The sequence below is a fragment of the Hemicordylus capensis genome, chromosome 5 (assembly GCF_027244095.1).
Source record: "Hemicordylus capensis ecotype Gifberg chromosome 5, rHemCap1.1.pri, whole genome shotgun sequence".
Taxonomy (NCBI): domain Eukaryota; kingdom Metazoa; phylum Chordata; class Lepidosauria; order Squamata; family Cordylidae; genus Hemicordylus; species Hemicordylus capensis.
Genome location: NC_069661.1, coordinates 59,726,416 through 59,750,925, shown reverse-complemented (window position 1 = coordinate 59,750,925; position 24,510 = coordinate 59,726,416). Strand labels below are relative to the sequence as shown.

Below are 24,510 nucleotides of genomic sequence, written 5' to 3'. Positions count from 1 at the left end.
CACTTATGGACTCAACGGATCACTACCAGATCACCTGTTACAGGTAAGCAACCTGTTTTTCTTTGCCACACGTATTGCCTGAGCATGGATCTTCAAATGCGCTCTATGTTGTAATCTGTTGGATTCAAGTCGAGTCTTTCTCCATTTGTGCTCCAGTCGTCTATCTTGCCGCTTCAGCTCCTGTAGTATACCAAGGGGCCAGTTTAGAAGCAGGTCAGAGGGGACACTGAGGAGTGATCATGTCTTCTGTCCTGGTGAGTGTTTTGTTCCAGTTCTCCTTCTGGGCATTAACTGGAACACTGGCAGAGCCAATACTAAATCCTTCTAAGGCTTCTTGGAATCCTGTTGGATCCAGTAACCTCAAACGGACCATCCTAATAGGCCCATCACCTCTGCAGAGTTGGGATATGATTGTGAGTCCAACCTTAACCAGATGGTCATCCATCTGTGACAGTGGGGAAATCACAGGAGTCCCCACCCATGGAACACCACCCTGATCAGATCAGAAGACCAGATTACATTTGGTTAGCATTATTGGAGAAAAACTGAGCAGAATTCTGTTTGGGAACTTGCCTTAACACGTGCAAATGTCTACTGTTGGTGAAAGATGTTTCTGAAATTCTGAAAGATGTTTCTGAAAAGTAATGTTTCTGAAATTATGTGCATTTTTGCTTGTCTGAATATAGGGTTCCATGTTGGTGGTTTTTAAAGGGCTCGTAGAGATATTTATGAGATATGGAGGGGAGCTGGTCTTGTAGTAGCAAGCATGAATTATCCCCTTTGCTAAGCAAAGTCCATCCTGGTTTGCATTTGAATGGGAGACTACATGTGAGCACTGTAAGATATTCGCCTTAAGGGATGGGGTCACTCTGGGAAGAGCAAGAAGTTCCAAGTTCCCTCACTGGCTTATCTCAATAGGTCCGAGAGAGACTCCTGTCTGTAACCTTGGCTAAGCAGCTGCCAATCTCTGTGGACAACCCTGAGCTAGATGGACCAGTGGTCTGACTCCCTAATGGCAGCTTACTATGTTCCTATGAGATATCACATTAAAATTACAAAACATGTAAATTTGCCCTAAATATTGTAATTTTATTAATCCCGCCCCCCCCAAAGGGATCATTAAGAAAAAGGGAAAAACCAGCAGTAAGACCAGTGTGATAATCTGAGATGATGTAGTTTTCAACATCCAGACTGAAGAAATGTGTGCAGCAAACACACAGCATGCATTATGGGAAAGGGCTGGTTTTCACCAATCACCCCAGCTGACTGTGACTCTCAAAAATATGTCCTGTAGCAGTCTACTACAGAGAGAAGGGGAGGTTGATGAAAACTGCCCCTCCCCTCTAGAGAGTGTTGCACACTCACTGCTTGCATGCTTGTTTACTCTGCATGTTGGCTAGTATGTTTCGATCTTAATATCACATTCCTCAAATAACTGAATGATCCCTCTTGCTTTTTGTATAGCTGGCGTTGATTATGTTGGCATCAGCCAAAACCTGGATTTTGCTCCTGGTGTAAATATGCAGACTTTCCGTGTGACAATCCTGGATGATTTGGGACAGCCTATTCTTGAGGGTCCAGAAAAATTTGAACTTGTTCTTCGGATGCCTACAAATGCAGTGCTTGGGGAACCAAGCAAGACTACCATCTTCATCAATGATACCATCACTGACTGTAAGTAGTGAATAGGAAGATTCTGATTTCTGTCCCTTGAATGTCCTCCCAGAGTACTGGATTTTTCTGTTTAAAGTTTTCAATATTAAGCAGTAAAACAAACCTAATTCTTAAAACTGTGAGTTTGGAGCATACAAACTTTACACTGGAAAGCAGTGGAATTATTCATCCATTACAAAGTTTCTCTGTAGTCTCTTTCTGAATCTCTGTGGATTTTTTTCTTTCTTTTCATTTCGCCTTTAAAGATGCTTTTGAGATGTATGGAGTAGGTTGGTTTGAATTGTAGGGTATGATTTACAATTCCATATGCATCTGGAAGGCCATGCTGTTTCCTAATATGAAGGGTTCAACTTCAGAGGAGAGTGACATGTGGAGTGCCTGCTATTTTCTCATTGTAGGATTGACATCTTGGTTATTCATGTTAGCACAATAAATTCACATCATGGAGTTCATATGACTTCCCTTAAAGTTGTGCTTTTACTAATGTTCAGTTGCTAATTATTTTAATGGGGAGAGTGGCATGAAGATTTCGTAAGTGTTGTAATTGTGAAAGGTATGTGATTTTAAAAAGGAAACATGGCTCTAATCAATTCAGCAAGAGAAGGACGGCTGTGTTCTGAAAGCAGTATGAATTATCACGTAATGACCACACATGAAGCTGAATAATATGGAGATCACTGTGAAATGTAAGAAGACCAGTACTGACAATTTTTCGGGTATTATTTTTCTCTCTCTTTTCTTTTGTAGTACCCAAAGTCCAATTTAAGGAGCCACTGCATACAGTGAATGAAAAAGATGGTCAACTGACAGCTATAATTTACCGTAGTGGTGATGTTAATCATAAATCTACAGTCCGCTGCTATACTCGCCAGGGTTCTGCACAGGTTATGATGGACTATGAAGAGAGACCAAACACAGATGACTCTGTAGTGGTCTTCCTCCCAGGTAAGATCTCCTCTTTTTTAAAAAAAAAGTCATTTCCTAAGCTAGCAAAATTCCATTCTCAAAACATATAATGAAATTGTTTCTTTTGATGTTCAACAACAGAGTGCCTCTGCTGTATACATGATTAAATAACTAGTTCAGACATTTTTTTAAATAAATCCTGCTCCTACAGCATTGACAACAACAAAGAACTCTTAAATTAACAAACCAAAACTTTTCTATGGTTTTATTTTCGTTTAATTAATACATTCATTCTTGTGTAGCATTTTCATTTATTTTATCTTCAAAGCTATATAAAAAGGGGAAGGTAGGTTACTTTAATTAATGTCTTGTGCATAATATCATAGGAAGGGAGTCACACTAAAGAGATGTGGGCACACAGCCAGACACCATGTTTTAAGACTTTTTTCAAGCAAACTGTCAAAGTCTTTCTTTGAGACTCCTATTTAAATGTCAGTCTTCCAATGAAAGCCAGTAATGTTGTTTTTAAAAAAAGTTCTATTCTGGTTCTCTTGCCTTAATCCTCCAAATCATTGTGATGGCCATTTGTGACCAGATTTCTCAGGAGTGATTGACCACCTCCCATTATCTGTGTATTTGTTATACAGCTATAGAAGCATAGTACGAAGTCGCCCTATGACAACCCTGAGGCAGATTTGGCTATGTGAAAGTGCAGTTTCTCTGTTAGTAGCATGTATGTTTGAAACATGTTTAATGAGTGTTTTAGTGCATAACCATTGAGGAAAAGAAACAGACCTTTGGTGGAGTTGTTGTTGTTTTAACTGCACCAATCCTGACTTCTGTTTTACAGAGTGTGGAGTCTAATAGCTTTTTCAGTACTTGTTCTGCTTGTTTCATTGGTATTTTAGATGCAATCCACAAACAAGTTAAGTCAGAATACTTGTTATTAATCAGCTTTATGGTCTTCCAGTAATGGAAGATATGCATGGTTTCCTTCTGCAAACAAAAGGTCAAAATCATGAAGGGATGGGAGGAGGAGAGGAGCAAGATTTTTTGATTCTGCTAATCTGTTGTTAAGGCTGTTAGTACTCATATGATATCTTTCATCTGGTTATTGATTTAGAAAGGGGGGTGTATGTGGACACATTACTATTCTAGAGAGAAAAATTTTGGGTGAGTAAAAGATTGAAATGGAGAGCACCTTCTGATCTCCAGCCTAAACATATTCAAGAATACAGGGCTGTTGCCACAGAGTCTTGTGTAGAGCTGGTCCCCAAGGATATTGTAGGCTTCATTTTGGAATGTCCAGCAATCATTAAAAAAAAGTAAGTCTCTAACCTTTTATTTGTGGAGGAAGTAGTTGCATACTACTCATTTGCTCACTTAGAGGTAAACCTGTTCCTGCCCTCTAGTGGTCTGAATGCAAAGGCATTCTGTTGACTGATAAGCCACAGGTGCTTAGTTCAAATGTTATAGAGTTAAAATTTATTTATTAACATGGATTACAATTAAATAACGTCAAACATATTTATAATTATTTGCTTAAAACCTGTTTGTTGCAAATAAATATTGTAAGTACTCATAGTTACATTCTGGCTGTTCTACGTTAATTTATTCCCCACCACTCTAAGGGTCTCTCACCACAAAATATCTGACTGCAAACCAGATGGACTTTGATTTCTTGACTTGCTCAACCATTCTGTTACACCAGTCAGTCTGATTTTGTATAATTTCACAATGACGTTGGAACACCGACCAGTCAGTGTGTGTGTGTGTAAAATGTGCAGTCTACTAATAAGTATGGCTATCTGCAAACTTTCAATCTGATTTAGGTAAAGTTGTCTCTTTTTTTGAAGTTCCAAATGTCTCGCTTTTCCAACAGGAATTAATGCAATCAATATCATCTAATGTTTTCCTCTCTTGTGCTTTGGGACCAGCATTGTATTACACTATACTAAATAAGAAAGCATGTATATTTGCAGTTTGCCAAACATTAGATTCTTCCATCTGTATTCTAACAATGATGCCCACAGTATTTAGTAATAATTCTTCTATGTATATCAGGCCTTGACAAATTTTCTTAGGTTCTAGGAACCAACCAAAAACTTTAGGAGCCAATTTAGGAACAATGGACACTTGGCAAAATTACCTTAGTGACAGGCACTGTAGAGTGAGATGTTAAACGGGCTTCTCTTTATCCCCTTTTCAAGTAACATGCTTAGAACAGAAACAGCGCTGCCTGTGACAAATAAAGATTTTATTAAATAACTTTACTGCTGAATATCTTAATCTAGGCATAACAGTAAAATTTCTAGGTGCCATGGCTCCCTGGTATCTGGGATTTGTCAAGCCCAGATATATGTGTTTAATTTGGATGCTGGTGCTAGACTGTAGGTGCTCCCAAATGTTTTTCAGCTGGTTGAGTGTTTTTTGTTCTGTTTTGTTTGTTTTCTGCAGGAGAGATTGAGAAGCCATGTGTAGTGGTCTTGGAGGATGACGCCATCTATGAAGAAGAAGAAGAGTTCAGACTAGTACTTGGAACACCAAAAAGCACTTCTGTGTTTGGAGCCTCTATTGGCGAGCAAAAAGAAACTTTAGTGAAGATCAAAGATGAAGAAGACAGTGAGTTTATAAGCCATTGTGTTCCATTGCATAATTCTTTCCATAGCATAATATGCTTGCAAGTGAACAGTTGCTTCAAATATGTTCAAGGATGAAAGGTTGGGTGATAATACAAAAGAGCAGTATTTTCTTTGCTCCTGTGTCTTGCATTTAGGTACAGTGTTTTAGTTAACATTTTATTAATTATTGGGAGGAAAAAATATTTCTGCAGTATAATAGTAAAAAATGTTATATTTCCTATACCCTGAGTTAGCACAAATCAGAGCCTTGTCATCAGAATCCCCCTTTGTGATTTTTCCTGCTCACACCAATTTGGTGAACAGAGATGTCAACTGTGATCTGCTTAGGAAGCCTAGTGGTGCTAAGTATGATGGCAACATGACTTGTTCCCCTGATGGGATGAAAGCCTAAATTAGGATGACTGATGTCTGTTACATTTTCAGAATGTTTAATCTTCTTGTAAGTTAATTTACTAAATCCTTATTTTTAAGTTGAAAAGATTAATGGATGTTCACTACTGGTATTCTCTCTGCTTTTTAATTATGAAACAAAATAATAGCCCTCTTCTTATGAAGGTCTTTCCACATTTACTGAGTGCAGGGAGAGAGACAGTGCCCACTGGCCCCATCTCCCCCACTTGCCATATGTTTGGTGTTTATGAGTAAGGGAGGTACCCACACATACTATGGTCATGCTCTCCCTCTTTTTTCAGTAAACAAAGTTCACAAGAAGAGGGGATATTGTGTTGCACTGCTAAGTAATAAACATATCCAATGACTTAACTGAAATGTTGTGTTCCATGTTGTGATTTGGACTGTTTTAACTTCTTTAGGCCATTTTGACTATCCATAAAGCACATTTGCACTTGATTAAATAGGATAGGGTAACTTTTTTCAGTTCTCTTGCAGAACCAGTGATTAAGTTCTCCGAAATCAAATATAATATTCAAGAACCTCAAGAGCCTGGGGAGATTGCAGTTGTGAAGATCCCTGTCTTACGTCTGGGGGACAGCTCCAAAGTTTCCATTGTGAGGATCCATACTAAGGATGGTTCTGCTACCTCTGGAGTTGACTATAATCCAATGTCTGAAGGTAAGATCTTACTTTTAGAAAAACCATAGCATGTACTAATTGTAAGGTGATAAAATAAGTCTAAGAGTAGTTGCATTTAGGGGTGCACACATTTTTGATGGTTTAGTTCAAATCCGAACCGGATTCAAAGTGGCCTGGTCCGGTTCCGGTCAAACCGGATCAGTTCGAACTGGTTTTCAGAGTGGTTCGGGGTCTACTGTAAAGTGGCAGGGGGGCTTCCCTAAGGCTAGAGAGGGGATGGCAGGGGAATCAGGGGTACAACTCAATTCTCGATGGTAGCAGCAGCTACCGCCCCACCTCCCCCAGAGTAGTCCAGGCCACCGGCAGCCTGGTTCAGGCCTTCTCCAGCCCATTCTAGTGTCCTGGGGGAGGCCAGCAAGGTGGGGGGAGCTGCCAGTCGCCAGCACTGAAAATAGAGTGAAGTACCCCTGACGCCCCTCCCGCCACCTCTCTAGCCTTAAGGAAGTCCCCCTGCCCCTTTACTGGTAAAGGGGAATGCTCACTGGATTCCCTTTTACCAGTAGACCTCCAAATCAGTCTGGCCCACTTCAGACTCTGACCAGCTGAACCGGGCCAGTTTGAAACGGGCAAGCTCACACATCCTTAGTTGCATTTCTGTTTCACAGTATATGCATGCAAAACTTTAAATCTTGACACTGGCTGACATCCTAACTAACAAAGTGCATGTATAAGGAGGGATTGTGGAGAGGAGAGGCAATAGGGACCCATGTGCAACTCCCGCATTCCGTCTACACACACACTGCTGCACAAGTGGGCAAAACCTCCCAGCTCTGCCAATGCTCTGGAAGCAGTCTGTAAGAGAGGAAGCACGTCACTGACCCTCAGTGTAGGGATGTGCACGAACTGGTCCAGAGACCCTTTTCCGGACCTCCGGACCAGTCCAACAGTTTGGCCAGTTAGGCAGTGGCGGAGGGAGGGTGTTACCTTTAAGCAGGAGGGAGGGTGCTCTTACCCACCCATCCCGCTGCGTTTCCCCCACCTCACTGTGCCAGAAGTCGCTGGCTCAGGGCGGCAGCGTACCCCCTTGCCGCCCTGGTTAGCAGCAGACTGGAAGTGGCTGGTACACAACATGCGCACACGCACTGGCCAGTTCCAGTCTGATGCTGACCGGGGTAGCGAGAGGGCGTGCTCCTGCCCCGCACCAGTGATTTTTGGCACAGCACCAGATGGGGAAGCATTACACTCTTATGTGAGTGTAAGAGCACCCTCCCTCCTGCTTAAAGGTAACCCCCACCCTCCTGCCACCGCCGCTGAACCAGCCACCTGTGTTTTCTTTCTTACAAACCACTTCTGGAGCACAGGCAGAGCTGGGAAGTTTTGTGTGCATGCGTTGAAAGTGGGGGAGTTATGTGCAGGCTTCCATCATACCTCGCATGCCCTCCTTATGCATGCACTGCATTAGTTAGGATATCAGCCGCTGATTATTATACTATCACCTGAGCTTAAGTTTAATATTCCTTCATAGGATGGATGGTTTTTGTAAAAGGTGGTTTAGCTCAACAATGTAGAAACAGTATAATGCAAAGTAAAAGTACCAGATGTTTATCTTGGTTTGATCCGGCATTAGCATTCCTGAATTGCCTTCCTGCCAGCTAGGTGCTCAAGGCAAACTTGGCACCAAGTATGCAGAATTGAGCCTGCTGCCCTTTGGGTCCCGGTTGATAACTTGGAGCGAGTATCATTTTTTCCTAAAAACCCTCTCTTTCAGATATTGAATTCAAAGAAGGAGAGACAAAGCACTTTGTTGAGGTGGAGGTTTTGTATGATGGGGTGAGAGAAATGCGTGAAGCCTTTACAGTGCACTTGAAACCTGATGAGAATATGGTGGCTGAGACACAGGTAAAATCAAATGATTTGAGCTGTGGCATGTTTGCTCGTTGTGGACAGGTTTGAATTCAGATCATGGTGGTTAGAAGACTCAATAGGCTGGCTTGACTCTGTAGTGCTAGGATGCCATTTTTTACACTCAAGCTAGATGGGATGGGGTCTCCTGGCAGCCACTGGGGGAGGAGCACTCAAATCCCATTAGGACCACAGTGCTAATGAGGCAGGGAGTGGTGATTAACCCTTTCACCCTGTGCATTTTCCCAGTGAATATCCTCCTGCAGTGGCTGTTTGATTGGAACTATCCAATCACGGATCTCTTGTTCACTTATCTAGTTGTGCCCTCAGTGAAAGCCTGCACATTTTCATTATGGCTAAACTCTACTCAGCTATTAACTGCTTTGTGGCAGGAAGATTTTCACACCTGTGTACAACCATCTGAAGTTAACTGCACATGGGAGTTCCTGCAAGCAATAGTTTTAATTTATGCATCTGTTTACCTCCATGCAATATTTCTTATTTATGTATGTAATTTCTATAAGCTATATATGAATGTAGGATATCAGAAAGAGTACAGTGCACTCATAGATAGATGGTTTTGTGGTAGCATAGATGCGATAGATGGTCTTGTGGTAGAGGAGAGCTGGTCTTGTGGTAGCAAGTATGACTTGTCCCCTTAGCTAAGCAGGGTCTGCCCTAGTTGCATATGAATGGGAGACTAGAAGTGTGAGCACTTTGAGATATTCCCCTCAGGGGATGGAGCCGCTCTGGAAAGAGCAAAAGGTTTCAAGTTCCCTCCCTGGCTTCTCCAAGATAAGGCTGAGAGAGATTCCTGCTTGCAACCTTAGAGAAGCTGCTGCCAGTCTGTGAAGACAATACTGAGCTAGATAGACCAATGGTCTGACTCAGTATACGGCAGCTTCCTATTTCCCTATGGTTGAAATAATGCAGTTTTTTTCTCTGCTCAAGCCTGCAGATTTTACATGCTGATAATAATTGTGCATAAATTGTTTTGGGCATAAGGATACCCTACTATCTAGAGGAGTGTGTGTACCATATCTTCTATGTTCCCTTTTCACTGTCTTTCCATTCAGATGAACAAAGCCATTGTATACATTGAAGAAATGGACAGTGTGGCAGATGTGACGTTCCCAGCTGTGCCCCAAGTTGTGTCTCTCCTCTTGTACGACGACACTGCTAAAAGCAAAGGAAATTCCCAGCCTCCAACTGGCTATCCGGTCGTGTGTGTAACGGTATGATCTTGTCCTGCCTACTCTTCTCCACGTTGTAATTTTTGGTGGTTTGCACTTACTAGCTGGAGAAATAAATTAGCAATAATCCAAGCTAGAGAGAATTTAAGGCAGAAGTTCTTCAGACTTTTTAATACCCTGTGAGGAAGATCACTGTTATTCTCATTTCGCAAATGAGGAATGGAGGCTGAAAGATTGTGAGCCACTCAAGACCACACAAGAAGCAGAGATGGAATCTGGTCCTAGTCTTACTATTGTGTATCCAGCCACTTGTTCATCCTGGATACTGTAGTAATCCATCAGTGGTTCTGTGTACCAACATTTTTATGTACACTTCATGGCTAGTGTGAGATGATGTTTGCCTATATAGTACAGCTGTTTTTCTCTCCTAGGCGCCTGAGAGATATCCAAGCCATGATAGACTGAAAAGTCTTTCCACAGTATAAGAACATAAGAACAGCCCTGCTGGATCAGGCCCATGGCCCACCTAGTCCAGCATCCTGTTTCACACAGTGGCTCACAGATGCCACTAGGAGTCTACAAGCAAGAGCTGAGGGCATGCCCTCTCTCAGGCTGTTACTCCCCTGCATCTGGTATTCAGAGGCATCCTGCCTCTGAGGCTGAAGTTGGTCTTTAACCCGCCAACTAGTAGCAGTTGAAAGATCTCTCCTCCATGAAGTTATCCAACCCCCCCTTAAAGCCATCCAGGTTGTTGGCTGTCACTACGTCTTGTGGCAGAGAATTCCACAAGTTGATTATGTGTTGTGTGAAAAAGTACTTCCATTTGTAGGTCCTAAATTTCCTGGCAGTCAATTTCATGGGATGACCCCTGGTTCTAGTGTTATGTGAGAGGGAGAAGAATTTCTCTCTATCCACTTTCTCCACACCATGCATGATTTTATAGACCTCTATCATGTCTCCCCACAGTCATCGTCTTTCTAAACTAAAAAAGCCCCAGGTGTAGTCTTGCCTCATAAGAAAGATGCTCTAGGCCCCTGATCATCTTGGTTGTCCTCTTCTGCACCTTTTCCAGTTCTTCAGTGTCCAGTTCTAGATGTGGTGACCAGAATTGTACACAGTACTCCAAGTGTGGCCACAGAATAGTTTTGTATAAGGGCATTATAATATTAGCAGTTTTATTTTCAATCCCCTTTCTAATGATCCCTAGCATGGAATTGGCCTTTTTCACAGCTGCCGCACACTGAGTCGACACTTTCAATGAGCTGTCTTTCAACGACCCCAAGATCCCTCTCTTGATCAGTCACTGACAGCTCAGATCTCATCAGCATATACTTGAAGTTGGTGGTTTTCGTCCCACTTTACACTTGCCAACATTGAACCACATTTGCCATTTTGTCACCCACTCACCCAGCTTGGAGAGATCCTTTTGGAGCTCTTCACAATCTGTTTTGGATTTCACTACCCTAAATAGTTTGGGTAAATATCAGGTTTTTAAATTTAGTTGTCCCAGACATTAACCCTTAATTTCTCAGATAAGATTAAAGTATAATGCAGTGTTTGCAACAGAAAATAAATAGCAAGGGAAAGATGAAATTGTTAAATATGGAAGTATTTAGACTGTTGTTAAATATTGTTAAATTGTTAAATATGAAATTCTTAGACTGTATTCTTAATTGTTCAATTTCTGGAACAGACAAGAAATAATTAAATGGGTGTATATCTGTTAAACCTCAGGCATGTAATCCCAAATATTCAGACTATGACAAGACTGGATCTATCTGTGCTGCTGAAAACATCAATGATACGCTGACCTTATACCGCTGGCTAGTCAGTGCTCCAAGTGGCAGTGATGGTGTTACCAGCCCCATGCGTGAAGTGGACTCCAACACTTTCTTCACCAACACCAAGTCAATTGCCTTGGACTCCATATATTTCCAGGCTGGTTCAAGGGTTCAGTGTGCAGCACGTGCTGTCAATGCCAATGGAGATGTGGGTTTAGAATTGCTGAGCTCCATTTATACAATAAACAGGCAAGAAGGTATGGAACAAAATATGTCATGCAAATTTAATAAAACCAAACGGCTCATTTCAATCTGGATTAATTGTTTGCTCCTAAAATCTTTGTCCAGACAAAAAACTCTGCCCGTGGAAAAATGCTGCATAATATAATTGTCGTTTTAGGATTGCTATTTTACCAACTAAAAGTGGATGCAATTAGAAGAAAAAATATTAAATACAGTAGTGTTAAATGAGGAGTTGATCATTACGTGCCAGCTTCTGCTCTTCATTCTTCATGTTGTTCCATATAATGCTGATTCTTGCAACATTTAACGATATCTCTGAATTAATACCTAGAGAGTCATGGAACCTGCTTCAGAAGAGAGCACTTCTGAACTTGTGAAAATTGGAGTATTTGTAAATGTGGAGTAGGAGTAAGAGAGAGATGGATGTTGTTGGTTTATGACTATAGGGCTTTGTCTCTAGGCTTGTGTAATTTAAAAACAGTGCCTAGCATGCATAATTAAGAAGCAGAATGCCAGAATCAGAAATGCATGTGCTTCTGCTTCCCCAAGCGTGAATTAAAACAAAAGCTGTAATCTAAAAACTGAAGGCTGGTTCATAGTGCCAAAAGGCCTGTATGCCCACTACTGTGCATATAATATGACACAGCATACACCCATTTCCTACAATCCTTTAACCTAAAAATGGAATGGGGCGAGGAACAGGATGATTATGAAAATTAGTGACATTGCACATAGGGGTGTTATATAATTTATGTGGGGGAACCAGATGGTCACAAGCCTGGCTGCCCCATAGCATCTTTGAGACCGAGTAGGCATGATATGTGGATTCATGGGAATTGCACAACTTTGGGGATTACGTGGTTTCTTTGTCAGGAATTGGAACAAGGGGCAGTCTCAGCCCATACAACAGTCCCTTTAAGTGAGAATAAGAGGACTCCAGCAATCCCAAATTGTCTCTCTAGTTTCTGAGCTATCCTTTGGCTTCTGCATTGTCTACTGTACCTGCTGTCTCTCCATGGATGGAGATAAAAGGTCTCTCTTCCCCATTCTTGTCCTATTGAACGGATGGAGGGCGAATGCTCTTGTCTTTGCCCGTGTGGAAGTGGCCATGCCACCACTGTTCCCTCTAAGGCGTGCGCACATGCGCACCCTCACAAGTTTTTGGTTGTCTGCTCAATTCATTTTTGATCCTGCTCAAGTTGAATCAGGAAGGCCCCATTTTGAATGCACACACACTGCCTTGATACTGCCGCCCAGAACAAAACTCATTCTGCACAGAGATGAAAAAAATTAGACCACTGCGTGCCACTACTTTAAGTAAACTGAGGCAGTGCCCATCAGAGTTGGCCCCAGTGGTCAGATCTTAAGCTTACCTGTGTTATTAAAGCCTCAGCATTCTTTTAATATAGTTCTTCCAAAGAAAGGCTTGCCAAAATTACTTGGCTTTTGTTTCAATCTTTGCTTACTCTTTTCCAAATAGGTCTATGCCAACCACGTATACCAGGAACAGTAGGAGCAGAGCCTTTCTCAGCCAAAATACGCTACACGGGTCCTGATGATCCTGACTATCCTAATCTGATCAAATTAACAGTTACAATGCCTCATATGGATGGTAAGTACTAGGCGTGTGTATTTTATCTGGTATTTTATCTGATTTGATTGATTGATTGATTGATTGATTGTTAAATTTATATACCGCCTTTCATTAAAAACAATCCCAAGGCGGTTTACAAAACTTAAAACACATATAATAAAAATGACAGTTAAAAGTATTTAGCTTAAAATATAAAAACAAATTTGATTTAAAACATATAATATACAAACACAGAAAACTATACATGGATAAAAACACACAGAAGCAGCAATAAAACATTCATGTAAAGACCTGGATAAAAAGCCAAGATTTAACTAGCTTTCTAAAAACTGTGACGAAGTCCGAGGAGCGAATTGCCACTGGGAGAGCATTCCAAAGCCTGGGGGCAGCAACAGAGAAGGCCCTGTCCCACGTGCACGACAGTCAAGCCTCCCTCATTGTCGGCACCTGGAGCAGAGCCCCCTCAGATGATCTCGTCAAATGGGCAGCAACCCTTGGGAGCAGGCAGTCCCTCAGGTATCCTGGGCCCAAAGTGTTAAGGGCTTTAAAGGTCAAAACCAGCACCTTGAATTGGACCCGGAAACACACTGGTAACCAGTGCTGCTCTTTCAAAATAGGTGTGATGTGATCACACTGGGCAGCTCCAGATAGAACCGTAGCTGCTGCATTTTGTACAAGCTGCAGTTTCCGGATATTCTTCAAGGGCAGCCCCACATAGAGCACATTGCAGTAGTCCAGCCATGACGTGACTGAGGTGTGGCAATCCCGATTGGCTCTCCTACTGACCAACATTACCTCCATCTTATCTGGATTCAGTCTCAGTTTATTAGCCCACATCCAGCCTATCACAGCCTCCAATCCCCGATTCTGATTGAACACCAGTAGTCACCATGATGAAAAATTTAAAACACAAAATGAAGTTTTTGACACGCTTTCATCCCCCTCCTCACTTCGGTTTTTACTTGATTCAGCTGCACAAAAGCAACTAATTATAAAATCCTTGGAAATTATCATATATATATAAATATACTGCACACTTAAGAACTAGTGCAGTCTAATGAGTGAGGCAGGAAACAAAATGGTGGGCAGGGGGAAAGAGAAAATGGCAGTGGTGGGCGGAGGGAAGAAAACAGTGGCGGTGGGCTGGGGAAACTAGAGGCACAGATGCTCTGCGCCCAGCCCAGCTAGTTATAAAGTATTACATGAGTGCCAGCTAGTATTCCATAGGACTAAATTGACTGTGTACTTCCTGTTTCAGGGATGCTGCCCGTTATCTCAACTAGACCTTTGTCTAACTTTGAGCTGACTCTTAGTCCTGATGGCACTCGGGTAGGCAACCACAAGTGCTCCAATCTTCTGGATTATAATGAGATCCCAACCAAATATGGATTCATAACAGACAACACCAAGAACCCAGAAGTGATAGGAGAAACATCACCTTACCAGTATAGCACAGCAGTGCGGTCTGCCAAGACTTTGCGTTTCTACCGTAATCTCAACCTGGAGGCCTGCTTGTGGGAGTTTAACAGCTACTATAACATGTCGGAACTGCTGACCGACTGCAGTGGCTCCATTGGAACAGATGGACAGGTATGTTCCACAGATGAAAGGGAAGCATTTATTTATTTCTCTATCATATTTCTATACCTCCTGATATGTACATCTCTAGGCAGTGAATAACTGAATAAAAAACACTAAGCTGGGAATGGGGGTGTTCTTTTGTATCGTTTGTCTTTTTGTGCCCTTGTGCAATATCCTGTGATTTTTCTGTACAACGGGGTTTCCTTCTTTCATGATTAGTGGGCTGATCAGTGTCGGTCTTTTTTTTTTAAATAGCAACTATGCAGGCACCAATAAATGTGTGGTTGTATGGGGGGAAGGGAATAGTAGAAGAAGGTGCTTGTAGATCTATGGGGCTGTGAAGTCATCTGAGATTGCACAAGAAGGGAAACAAAACAGCTAGGCTCTTCCTATGTTCTTATAAGTTGCTGCATGCAAAACATATGCTCTACCATTGAACTATAGTATCTTCTCAATTTGCAAATCATCACAAACTGGTTTGATGTGGACTGCTGGCTTGCAAAAAATAAAATGCAGGTTGCTTGTGCCAAACCAATCAGACATCCTATTTGCTGGGAGGAAAGAAAGAGCTACCATAGCATAAGAAGAAAAGCTGCCACCACAAGCTTGTCAGTCACGTACACCCAACTCTCAAAGATGTAACATGACCCCATTAGATATTGTGTACAACCTCAAGCAATTTCACTAAATATATTACTTCACTGATCACCTCATTAACTGAGATTGATATGGCATTAACAGCACTGCTGTGCCACAGCCATCTGCAGGGCAGGTAGCAGGAGGCCCAGATAAGATCATGTTGGACAATTACACCTCAGTGTGTACCTGACATGGAAATGATGCAATCCTGAAGAGACAGCCTCGGGGGGGGGGGGGGGAGATTGACAAATCTCATTGGTTAAACTAGTGCATGGCAAGGCTCCTTCCCAACGTTTATCTTGGCAGCACCCACCGATTAATGAGAGCTGACAGCTAATTCAATGAGTTGACATCTTGTTTTAAAATCAACAGTTATTTCAAAACTGTAGGCAAAGCAAAATGAAGACAATAGAACACTCAGGTGCTGGCATATTGTCCCATACAGATATTCAGTGTGATTCCCCCACCCCCCGTTTAAAAAAAATACTGCCTGACATACAGAGCTAGGATGCACCAGTGCAGCCAGAGAGCAGCTTAACGGAACTTCCCAACTAACTGCATCGGTGCACCTGAGAAGGGGCAATTTTTGACAACCTCCCCTTACCCAGGAATTGCTCTGTGCCACTGGAAAATATGTCCCTAAGGGCTGTGCAACCCTCAAGGACACATTTTCAGGTGGCAAGGAGGGCTTCCTGGGTAAGGGGAGGTTGTCAAAAATTGCCCCTTCTCAGGTACACTGATGCAGTTAGTTGGGAAGTTCCGTTAAGCTGCTCTCCCACTGCACTGGTGCATCCTTACTCTCTGTGTCAGCCACTGTTAGTTGCTGCTCTTAACCTGATATAATGTTTCAGTGGTTCAATTCTTTAATTGTGTGTGCTCCCTCATCCAGCCCTGCCCACTTAAATCTTCTCATCCTCTTGCTGCCTTCTTCTTTTCACACGGACATCATGGTCCAAGACACTTTCCAAATTAATATGAAGGTTGATGGGATTTCCAACTTGAGACTGTCGAGCAGCCAGGTTAAGTTTTCCCTTCAGGTTAGGGTTTGGTGGGTTTTATTTCAAATGTAATTAAAGGACTCAAAAGAGCAATAGGACTGCAACATGATAGGCATATGCATTCATTTTTCAAAATTAATGGACATGAAAACAAATGTGCTCTCTGTGTTTTTACTCATTTGACTTTGAAAATGATTCAAAAACTGAAAACAAATGGAAAGCTATTCATTTTTGTTTGCCATGTATTTCAGTGGTGGCCCATCTTGATGTTTGGAACTTTGGTATTGTCCAGCCAAACAACATGGGCATTTTAGGAGTTGTGCTACTCCCTTAGGGCATTGTACCGGCCAAATCTCAGAGAGATTGACTACAAGGAACCTGTTTTAGAGGTATTTAAAAGGCCATACATTCATATAAGATTTCCATTGATTTCGGTTACAGAAATCCAGCAGCTTTTCTGCTGCTTGCAGCTTCTCTGTTTTCTATCTAATTGGCATGACATTTTGAAGTATTCTACTCCTCCTTAAGGCATCATATCAGAACAATTTCAAATATAGAACACATGTTTCTTATTTTATGGACAATTAAAAAGCATGCACAACTAGTACACAAGCTTTGCATTATTTTCAGTCAGATACCCATGGTAAGAAGTGTTCGACAGCAGTCATGGGCTTGGAAATCTTTCCTGGAGGTTTTCAAACTGGCTGAACAACCATCTGTCAGGGATGCTGTTGCAGTTCCCTGCACTGAGCAAGGGGATTGGACTAAAAGGCTTTTAAGGTCCATTCCAGCACTAAACTGCTGTGAAACGGAGCCCTTTCTCACAATCTCATGAGAGGGCTTGAGAGTGAGGCTTCTGAGCGCATCAGCACTGGGGCATGGCTTGCGAGCACACTCTTGGGACATTGCACACAGATAAAGGTAAAGTGTGCCGTCGGGTCGGTGTCGACTCCTGGCACCCACAGAGCCCTGTGGTTGACTTTGGTAGATTACAGGAGCGGTTTACCATTGCCTCCTCCTGCGCAGTATGAGATGATGCCTTTCAGCATCTTCCTATATTGCTGTTGTCCGATATAGATGTTTCCCATAGTCTGGGAGATATACCAGCGGGGATTCGAACCAGCAACTTCTGGTTTGCTAGTCAAGTCATTTCCCCACTGTGCCGCAGATATAACATCTCTATTTTAACTTTAGAAGAGGTCTGCAGTCTCAAACCTGTGGAGCAATTTCCCTATAGGACTGTAGTTGGTTGGGTGGTAGGTTAGCTACTTGCTGCCAATCTAGAGTCAAATGTTTAAGAGGAAAACACTTTAGGAGGAAGTGACACCTCTTGAACCTAATGCCCACTTCCAGGATATTCTATAAGCTGTTAAATGCTCAAGCAGGACAATTCCTTCTCCTTACCTTCCCATCCCATCCCTACATCCTGCTGTTTGTTTTCTCCAATTGACATTTCAGCATTCCACAACTCCCGAAGGTCTCTTCTAATTTACAAACCATCTTCTTCTATTTTTCAACCTTATGTGCATTCGTGTACCTAGGGAGTGGCCTGAGTATGTTGAAAACTACTACTTTATTTTTGGGTGGCCCTGATTTGCTTCCAGCCTGATAGGCACTCAGCCACCTGAACTTGCTGTAAATACAGGCAGATGATATTGCATGCCCGGAATAGTGAACCCTGAAGTTGGTGGTAGTGGTTGATTTTAATTTCACACAACTGCAAACCCAGAGGCTGCTTTCAATATTAAGTGCTGATTATAGTTTGGATTCTAAATAGAGCAGCATTTCTGATTATTTAATATCTGGACCTTTGATTGGCCTGTTTCTTAACTCGGGTGTAATTTGTAATCGGTTCTGAAAGCAATTGGAGGGGAAAGAGAAGGGGGTGACAAGTGTAACTCCCAGAAACCCTCTGCATTGTTATGTTTGGAAAGGAGCTTTTGTTGAACAAGAGCTTAGTCATTACTCATTCACTTCCAGAAAGCTGGACTGAAATGCACTGGAGGTCACAAATGAATGTGAGATTGTTAGTATCAACTTAATCCTATAATAGAGACTTTGCTGTAACCCCAAATTACTACACACTTTGTGATGACTGTCAAGTCAATTCTAGGGTGTTTTTGTTCTTTGCCAGGGTTGTGTCTCAGAAGTCGGCAAGAGTGCCTGCCTGCCTGGATTTGGTCCGTGTTTTATTCTCTCACACTTCAACACAAGCTATAATTCATTCATAAAGCATCAAAGTGGATTTTGAATTACAGCTAGTAGAGTTTGTTCAGGAGCCAAGTTGTATTAGAAAAAACTCCAGCAACCTCAGAACATCTGTCAAATTGAAAATGGCTCAAACGGAATGAGGATGAGATTTCATCCCATCCTCAGGATGGCTGTGAAATGAACTCTCCAGGATTGGAACGTAGCATAACCAACTATCACGGTGTTTTGCAGGTGTTAAATCTGGTGCAGTCTTACGTGACGCTGCGGGTGCCCCTCTACGTCTCCTATGTCTTCCACTCACCTGCTGCTGTTGGGGGTTGGCAGCACTTTGACCTGCAGTCCGAACTGAGGCTCACCTTTGTGTATGATACGGCCATCCTTTGGAAGGATGGCATAGGAAGCCCCCCAGAAGCAGAGCTCCAAGGTGAGGTTGTCAGTCGTCCCATTCTATGTTTAATTGCCCCTTAATTTGCCATCATTAAGATATGCATAATTAATGTATAGCGTATGGGGGATACGTCTGTCAGTGACTAGTATGGAGGATAAACCAAGCAGTGACTTGTCCCTTGCTAATTAGGCAAAGAGGCACTTTTCAAAGTGAAGATTCTCTTATATTCAGCAGCGCGGGAAGCAACTGTCCCTATGCAGCTCTAGCACAGCATCTCTCCAGTGGTTATTTTTGGTGTCTGCTTTGTGTTTCTTTTAGATTGTGAGCCCTTTGGGGACAGGGAGCCATCTTATTTATTTAAAATTAATTTTTCTGTATACACCACTTTGAGAAATTTTGTTGAAAAGCAGTGTATAAATATTTGAAGTAGCAGTAGTAATAGTCATGATAGCAATATGACATCTCTGTATTCTGAAGCAGTATACCACTGAATACCAGTTGTCAGGGGGCAACCATAGAGACGGCTTTTGCTTTCATGCCCTGCTTGTGGGTTTCCCAGAGACATCGGGTTGGCTGTTGTCAGAGGCAGGATGCTGATTTAGCAGGGCTCTTTATGTTAAACCCTGTGAGGCATGTCCTCAACTCTTGACGAGACAAGCGGAAGTGCAGAAGCTGTTCTGCAGATGGCATTAAAACCAAAACCAAAAAAGCAGTTAGGGTGCATACTGCTTCTTAGTGCATTTAATGTTTTAAGACATTTCCCAAGAATGCATTTGATTCTCTTAATAATATTTGATTCACTTTAAAAAAATAATGACGACATCGGTTGTTTGCACCTAGGTTCCCTCTACCTAACCAGCATGCAGATCAATGATGAAGGGCGGCTGGTGGTCTATTTCAGGACCGAGATCCGATTCAGGGGGCAGTTTGTAATGTCCCACCCAGGTAAGGCCAGCTTCTTGTTTTGTGTTTTAGGAGTACAAGAAGTAGCATTGTTTGTTCTTCATAGCAAAGGTTTTGTTTTTTCATGGTATCAGAAAGACCTTCTGAGCCAATGAAGACCTCTGGGTTTCACAGTGTGCTGGATAACATCTATTTATTCCATAATCAAATCTGCCCTTTGCTTTGGCAGGTACTTCACTCTCCTCAATGGTGATGTCTGCTGATCACCCAGGCCTCACATTCACGCTGAGCCTTTTTCAAAGTGAACAAACCTTCCACCAGCCTATGCAGCAATGGAAATTTGTCTCAGATTTTGCTGTGAGTGCCAGTGTGCTATTGCGTAGTACTTTTCGATGTGCAAAATAGTTTCTAGCTCTTATTATCACAACTCTATAATTGGTTAAGCTGAGAGATTGTGAATGGTCCAGGACCAACACATCAACCTGTATGTTTTGTCAAGACCACCCAGTGACTTTTATGGCTGATCAGGTCTTTGAACGTTGCTCCTCTGTATTTAGTCCCAACACAATCCTCACTAGAAATACACTGGTTGACATCTAGAGCAGTGGAGCAGGGATATAATGGGAGCAGCCAAAAGCTGCATCCACTCAGCCAAAGATTTCTCCACTGCCTGTGTGATGGGGATGGGGACAGATTTTGGGTAATCTTTCCTGCCTTTGGAGGGAAACCTTCTGAAACTATGTCCCTGATTGCTGCACAGCCCTGCAGGTACATTTGTTTAAAAGTGACCCTGAGTAAATTTCCTCTTCAACTGCGGGGTACAGGTAAAGAAATGTGTGTGTGCATTGAACATAACATGTGAATAGGGCTTGGATACAGATGTCCTTATTCCACAAGTGTTTAACTCACATGATCCCTGCCTACTGCCCCACTTTTCCTCCTCTTTATACTCCCAGCTACATTGAAAGGATCTTGGTTTCTTAAACCAAACTTCACATGACAACCAAATGCAGAAACTCTGGTTTAAGCATTCTATACAAACCAGGATATCAAACCAGGATCAAACAGTGATTTGGTATCCTGGTTTGTATGGAGTGCTTAAGCAAGAGCTGCATTTGAAAACTCTGGTTTAAGAAACCAGGATACCTTTCAGTCTAACTGGGCACATGAGGGGAGAACGAAAGATGAGGAGGGGAAGTGCCTGAGTTCAGTGCTTGTTCCCAATCCAACAAACCACAGTCTGCATTCAACCCAAGAGTAATTCAGTCAGCTAAATACAGAAACAACCTGTGCCCTGGGATATGTTTTGCCTACACTGCTGTTTAAAATCTATAATGCTTAAAACCCTACTGACAAATGTACCAACCTTCTTGCTAATGGGTTGTTTTGGTTTTGTTAACAAAAGCACTTGTCCAGAAAACTTGTTCACATTCTGATTTTATGTCTAGGTACGTGACTATTCTGGTACTTACACTGTGAAACTTATCCCCTGTACTGCCGCACCCAGCCAAGAATATACCCAGCCTGTCATCTGTAGCCCACGGGAACCAATCACCTTTGATCTAGATGTCAGGTTCCAACAGGTAAAACATCCCAGTATTTTAACGCCTTCAACTAACAAAGTATTTTGACTTCTTTATCTGGCACATAACATACCCTGACTCCCTTGGTAATTAAATTGAGCTTAAATGCTAACTTATGCAGATTATCAGCACCAGGATCTACACCAATGTAGCACTTTCCCACTGTCTTAGAAGAGCGAATCATAAATACTGAGAAATCTAATCAACCTTAAAGTAAAAAAAATCACAACAGCTAGACAGTAGGGATGTGCATGAACAGCTCGGGCAGCATGGGCAGGGCAGGGGTCAGTTTCTTTAAAAAGCAGGCAAGCAGGACCTTACCTGCTGCTCCCAGCATCCTGCACACGGCGTCAGCATGCACATGGACACTGCTCATGCGCTGCAACCATGCGTGGCCTTTTGATCAGTAAGCGCCGCACCTGGAAAAGCAGGGTAGGGGGGAGTGTTGAGCAGGTAGGGTCCTGCTTTTCTGCTTTTTAAAGGAACCAACCCCTGCTCCACTGAACCGGTTCAAATGCTGGTGCCTGAACCGGTTCAGCGCTTTCCTAAGGAGGTGCTGAACTGGTACTAGACAATCTAGATGTTCAGATTGGCTGACATGATCCGCAACGTTCTGTTGCCAGAATGCTCCACACTAGACTGCTACAGATGTGCAAGCGGCCCTGACGCTGTTAAGAATGAGCACTGCACAAGCAGCACTATTACAATGGTTCCCATTCACCTCAATGAGAATAACTGGGGTAGCACTGCCAGCACAACCACTCATTCTTAACAGTGTCGGGGCTGCCTGTGTGTCTGCAGCAGCCCAGCACAGAACATTCTGGCAACTGAACACTGCATATCATGTTGGCCATGATCTTTAAGATTGTGCAAGACAGAGATTATAGCACTCATATTTAGGGTAGAACAAGATGTTAAACTTGACTTAAGGTTGCTGCTGACAACTGCAAGCCTGTGCTGTTCCTTCCGCTTTCTCACTATAACCTTTAGGCATGCTTCGCTATGCTGCAAGTTACGATGCCACTTCCCCTCTTCCATATCTTTGCCATAGCTGGCAAGTGTGGAAGTGCACAGTTAAGTGTAAGGATGAGAACGGGGAGAAGACATGACACAAAGCTGCCACTTTGGATAGCAGCTCTATGTCAAGCCCAATACTAGTTCCACTGTTGACATAATAGAAAGGGTAGCTGTTAGCACAAACAAAGATTGCTTTGAGCTGTGAATGCCATGTTGCACCATCCATGATTTGGACTGTGCCACCCATGCTATGCTCAAGCTCTGTGAGTGCTCTTTAAGATAGCAAACATGTTGCTGAGGGTCAGCAACAACATATTAAGGCCATTCACATGGCCTACTGGGCAGGCAGGCGGCGGGCGGGGGGAGGCTCTGCAAACCTTGCCTTTCCCCCAGACGATAGGGAGGAGAGCTGGTCTTGTGGTAGCAAGCATGACTTGTCCCCTTAGCTAAGCAGGGTCTGCCCTGGTTGCATATGAATGGGAGACTTGATGTGTGAACTCTGCAAGATATTCCCCTCAGGATGAAGCTACTCTAGGAAGAGCAGAAGGTTTCAAGTTCCCTCCTTGGCTTCTCCAAGATAGGGCTGAGAGAGATTCCTGCCTGCAACCTTGGAGAAGCCGCTGCCAGTCTGTGAAGACACTAACCGAGCTAGATAGACCAATGGTCTGACTCAGTATATGGCAGTTTCCTATGTTCCTATGATCCTCCTTTGCTTGGTGGGAGTGCAAAGTGCGCCCCCACACAATCCATGCTCCTCTGTGCAGCGTGGAGCAGGGTGGATATCTCTGAAGCTGGTTCCTGGTCTACCATCTTAATTAGCTGTAGTAAGTATAGGAATCAGCACAGTGCCTTTGTGCCTTGCAGGTGTCGAGCACAAAGCATTCCACCTGGAAGTGCCATAACTTGGGAGGGATTGTCCTTTATATAACAGAATAATACTGAGCCTAATGAAAGTGGGGGAGGCAGGGGCGTAGCAAGGTTGGAGTGTGCCCAGAGACAAGATTTTAAAATGCCACCCCCCTCCCTGAAGCTCAGCTCATGAAGTAAATAAATCTTAAATGAGGCTGAATAGTGGTAACAAAAAGCATAGTAAAAATTTCTCTCTCTCTCTCTCTCTCTCTCCTATGTGCCACAATAGTACATCATCCTAAATTATTTTTTTAAAGGTTTGTAAATTGTGGACGATGCAAGTCATTTAATGGTACTAGAGAAAGACCTGCTGTTCTGGTAGCTCCAGGTCTTAACACTCATATCAATTTCGGAGGATGAATACAACTGAAGGAAGCCCGGGCAGGTGCGCAGCTGGGGGAGTCAGTCATGTGACTTGCTTCTGGGGAGGGGGCCCAAGGCAGTGGGCTCCCAGACAACTGTCTCCCCTTGCCCTGTTATAGTTACGCCCCTAGAGGGAGGGGTGAAATCACACACCTCTTCCAGACTGCTTTGGCCTTTTCTCGACTGGCAGGTCCTGGCAACAGTAGCTCCTGCCTTTGTTATCTCTTTGTTACTGTAACACACTCTACAAAGGATTGCCTCTGAAAACGATTCGGAAGCTTCAACTAGTCCAGAATGCAGCGGCCCACCTCCTAATGGGTCGCCATAGATTTGATAGTGTTACGCCTCTTTTGCGGTCGCTGCACTGATTGCCTGTTTGCTTCCAGGTCCAATTTAAAGTGCTGGTTCTCACCTACAATACCGTTATGGGCTTAGCACCTGTATATCTCCGCACCTGTATATCTCCAGGATTGCCTCTCTCAGACAGTTGTATCCTGTCCTGTCCATGCAGATCCATGTTGTGAAGTCTTCTCAGTTGGCCGTACTTAGTGTCCTGGGCCATGGTGTAGTACGTAGTGCCTGGGCCTGTTGGAGGTCCTTCTCTGTGACCGCCCCTTTTCTTTGGAACACCCTTCTCCCCCAGATTTGTTCAGCCGCCTCCTTAGGCCCTTCTCAAGACCTACCCTTTTCACCAAACTTTTGCCCTTTGATTGTTGTTGTTGTTGTTTTTGTTATTGCTATTGTTATTGCTCACCGCCTGGAGTCTTTGGAGGAGGTGGTAGACAAGAATTTTTTTTCTTCATCATCATCATCATCATCATCATCATCATCATATTAATAAAATTCATGGGGAAATGCCTCATACTGAGTCAGACCATTGGTCCAGCCAGTTTGGTATTGTCTGCCCTGATTGGCAGTGGCTCTCCATGGTTTCAGGCAAAAATCTTTTCC

General features: G+C 43.0%; 1 protein-coding gene across 1 annotated transcript in view; it reads left to right on the top strand.

Moving 5' to 3' along the window:
- The window catches only part of FREM3 (FRAS1 related extracellular matrix 3), a 140,874-nt gene that overhangs the window by 107,939 nt on the left and 8,425 nt on the right, over positions 1-24,510 (top strand). Inside the window, exons 8-20 of the mRNA XM_053256182.1 lie at positions 1,465-1,674; positions 2,422-2,619; positions 5,038-5,202; positions 6,111-6,293; positions 8,023-8,153; positions 9,233-9,391; positions 11,084-11,387; positions 12,854-12,985; positions 14,226-14,557; positions 18,628-18,820; positions 19,625-19,729; positions 19,917-20,044; positions 21,136-21,270. Of these exons, the coding sequence (XP_053112157.1) occupies positions 1,465-1,674; positions 2,422-2,619; positions 5,038-5,202; positions 6,111-6,293; positions 8,023-8,153; positions 9,233-9,391; positions 11,084-11,387; positions 12,854-12,985; positions 14,226-14,557; positions 18,628-18,820; positions 19,625-19,729; positions 19,917-20,044; positions 21,136-21,270 (2,375 nt within the window). The remainder of the gene's footprint in view (positions 1-1,464; positions 1,675-2,421; positions 2,620-5,037; positions 5,203-6,110; positions 6,294-8,022; positions 8,154-9,232; positions 9,392-11,083; positions 11,388-12,853; positions 12,986-14,225; positions 14,558-18,627; positions 18,821-19,624; positions 19,730-19,916; positions 20,045-21,135; positions 21,271-24,510) is intronic.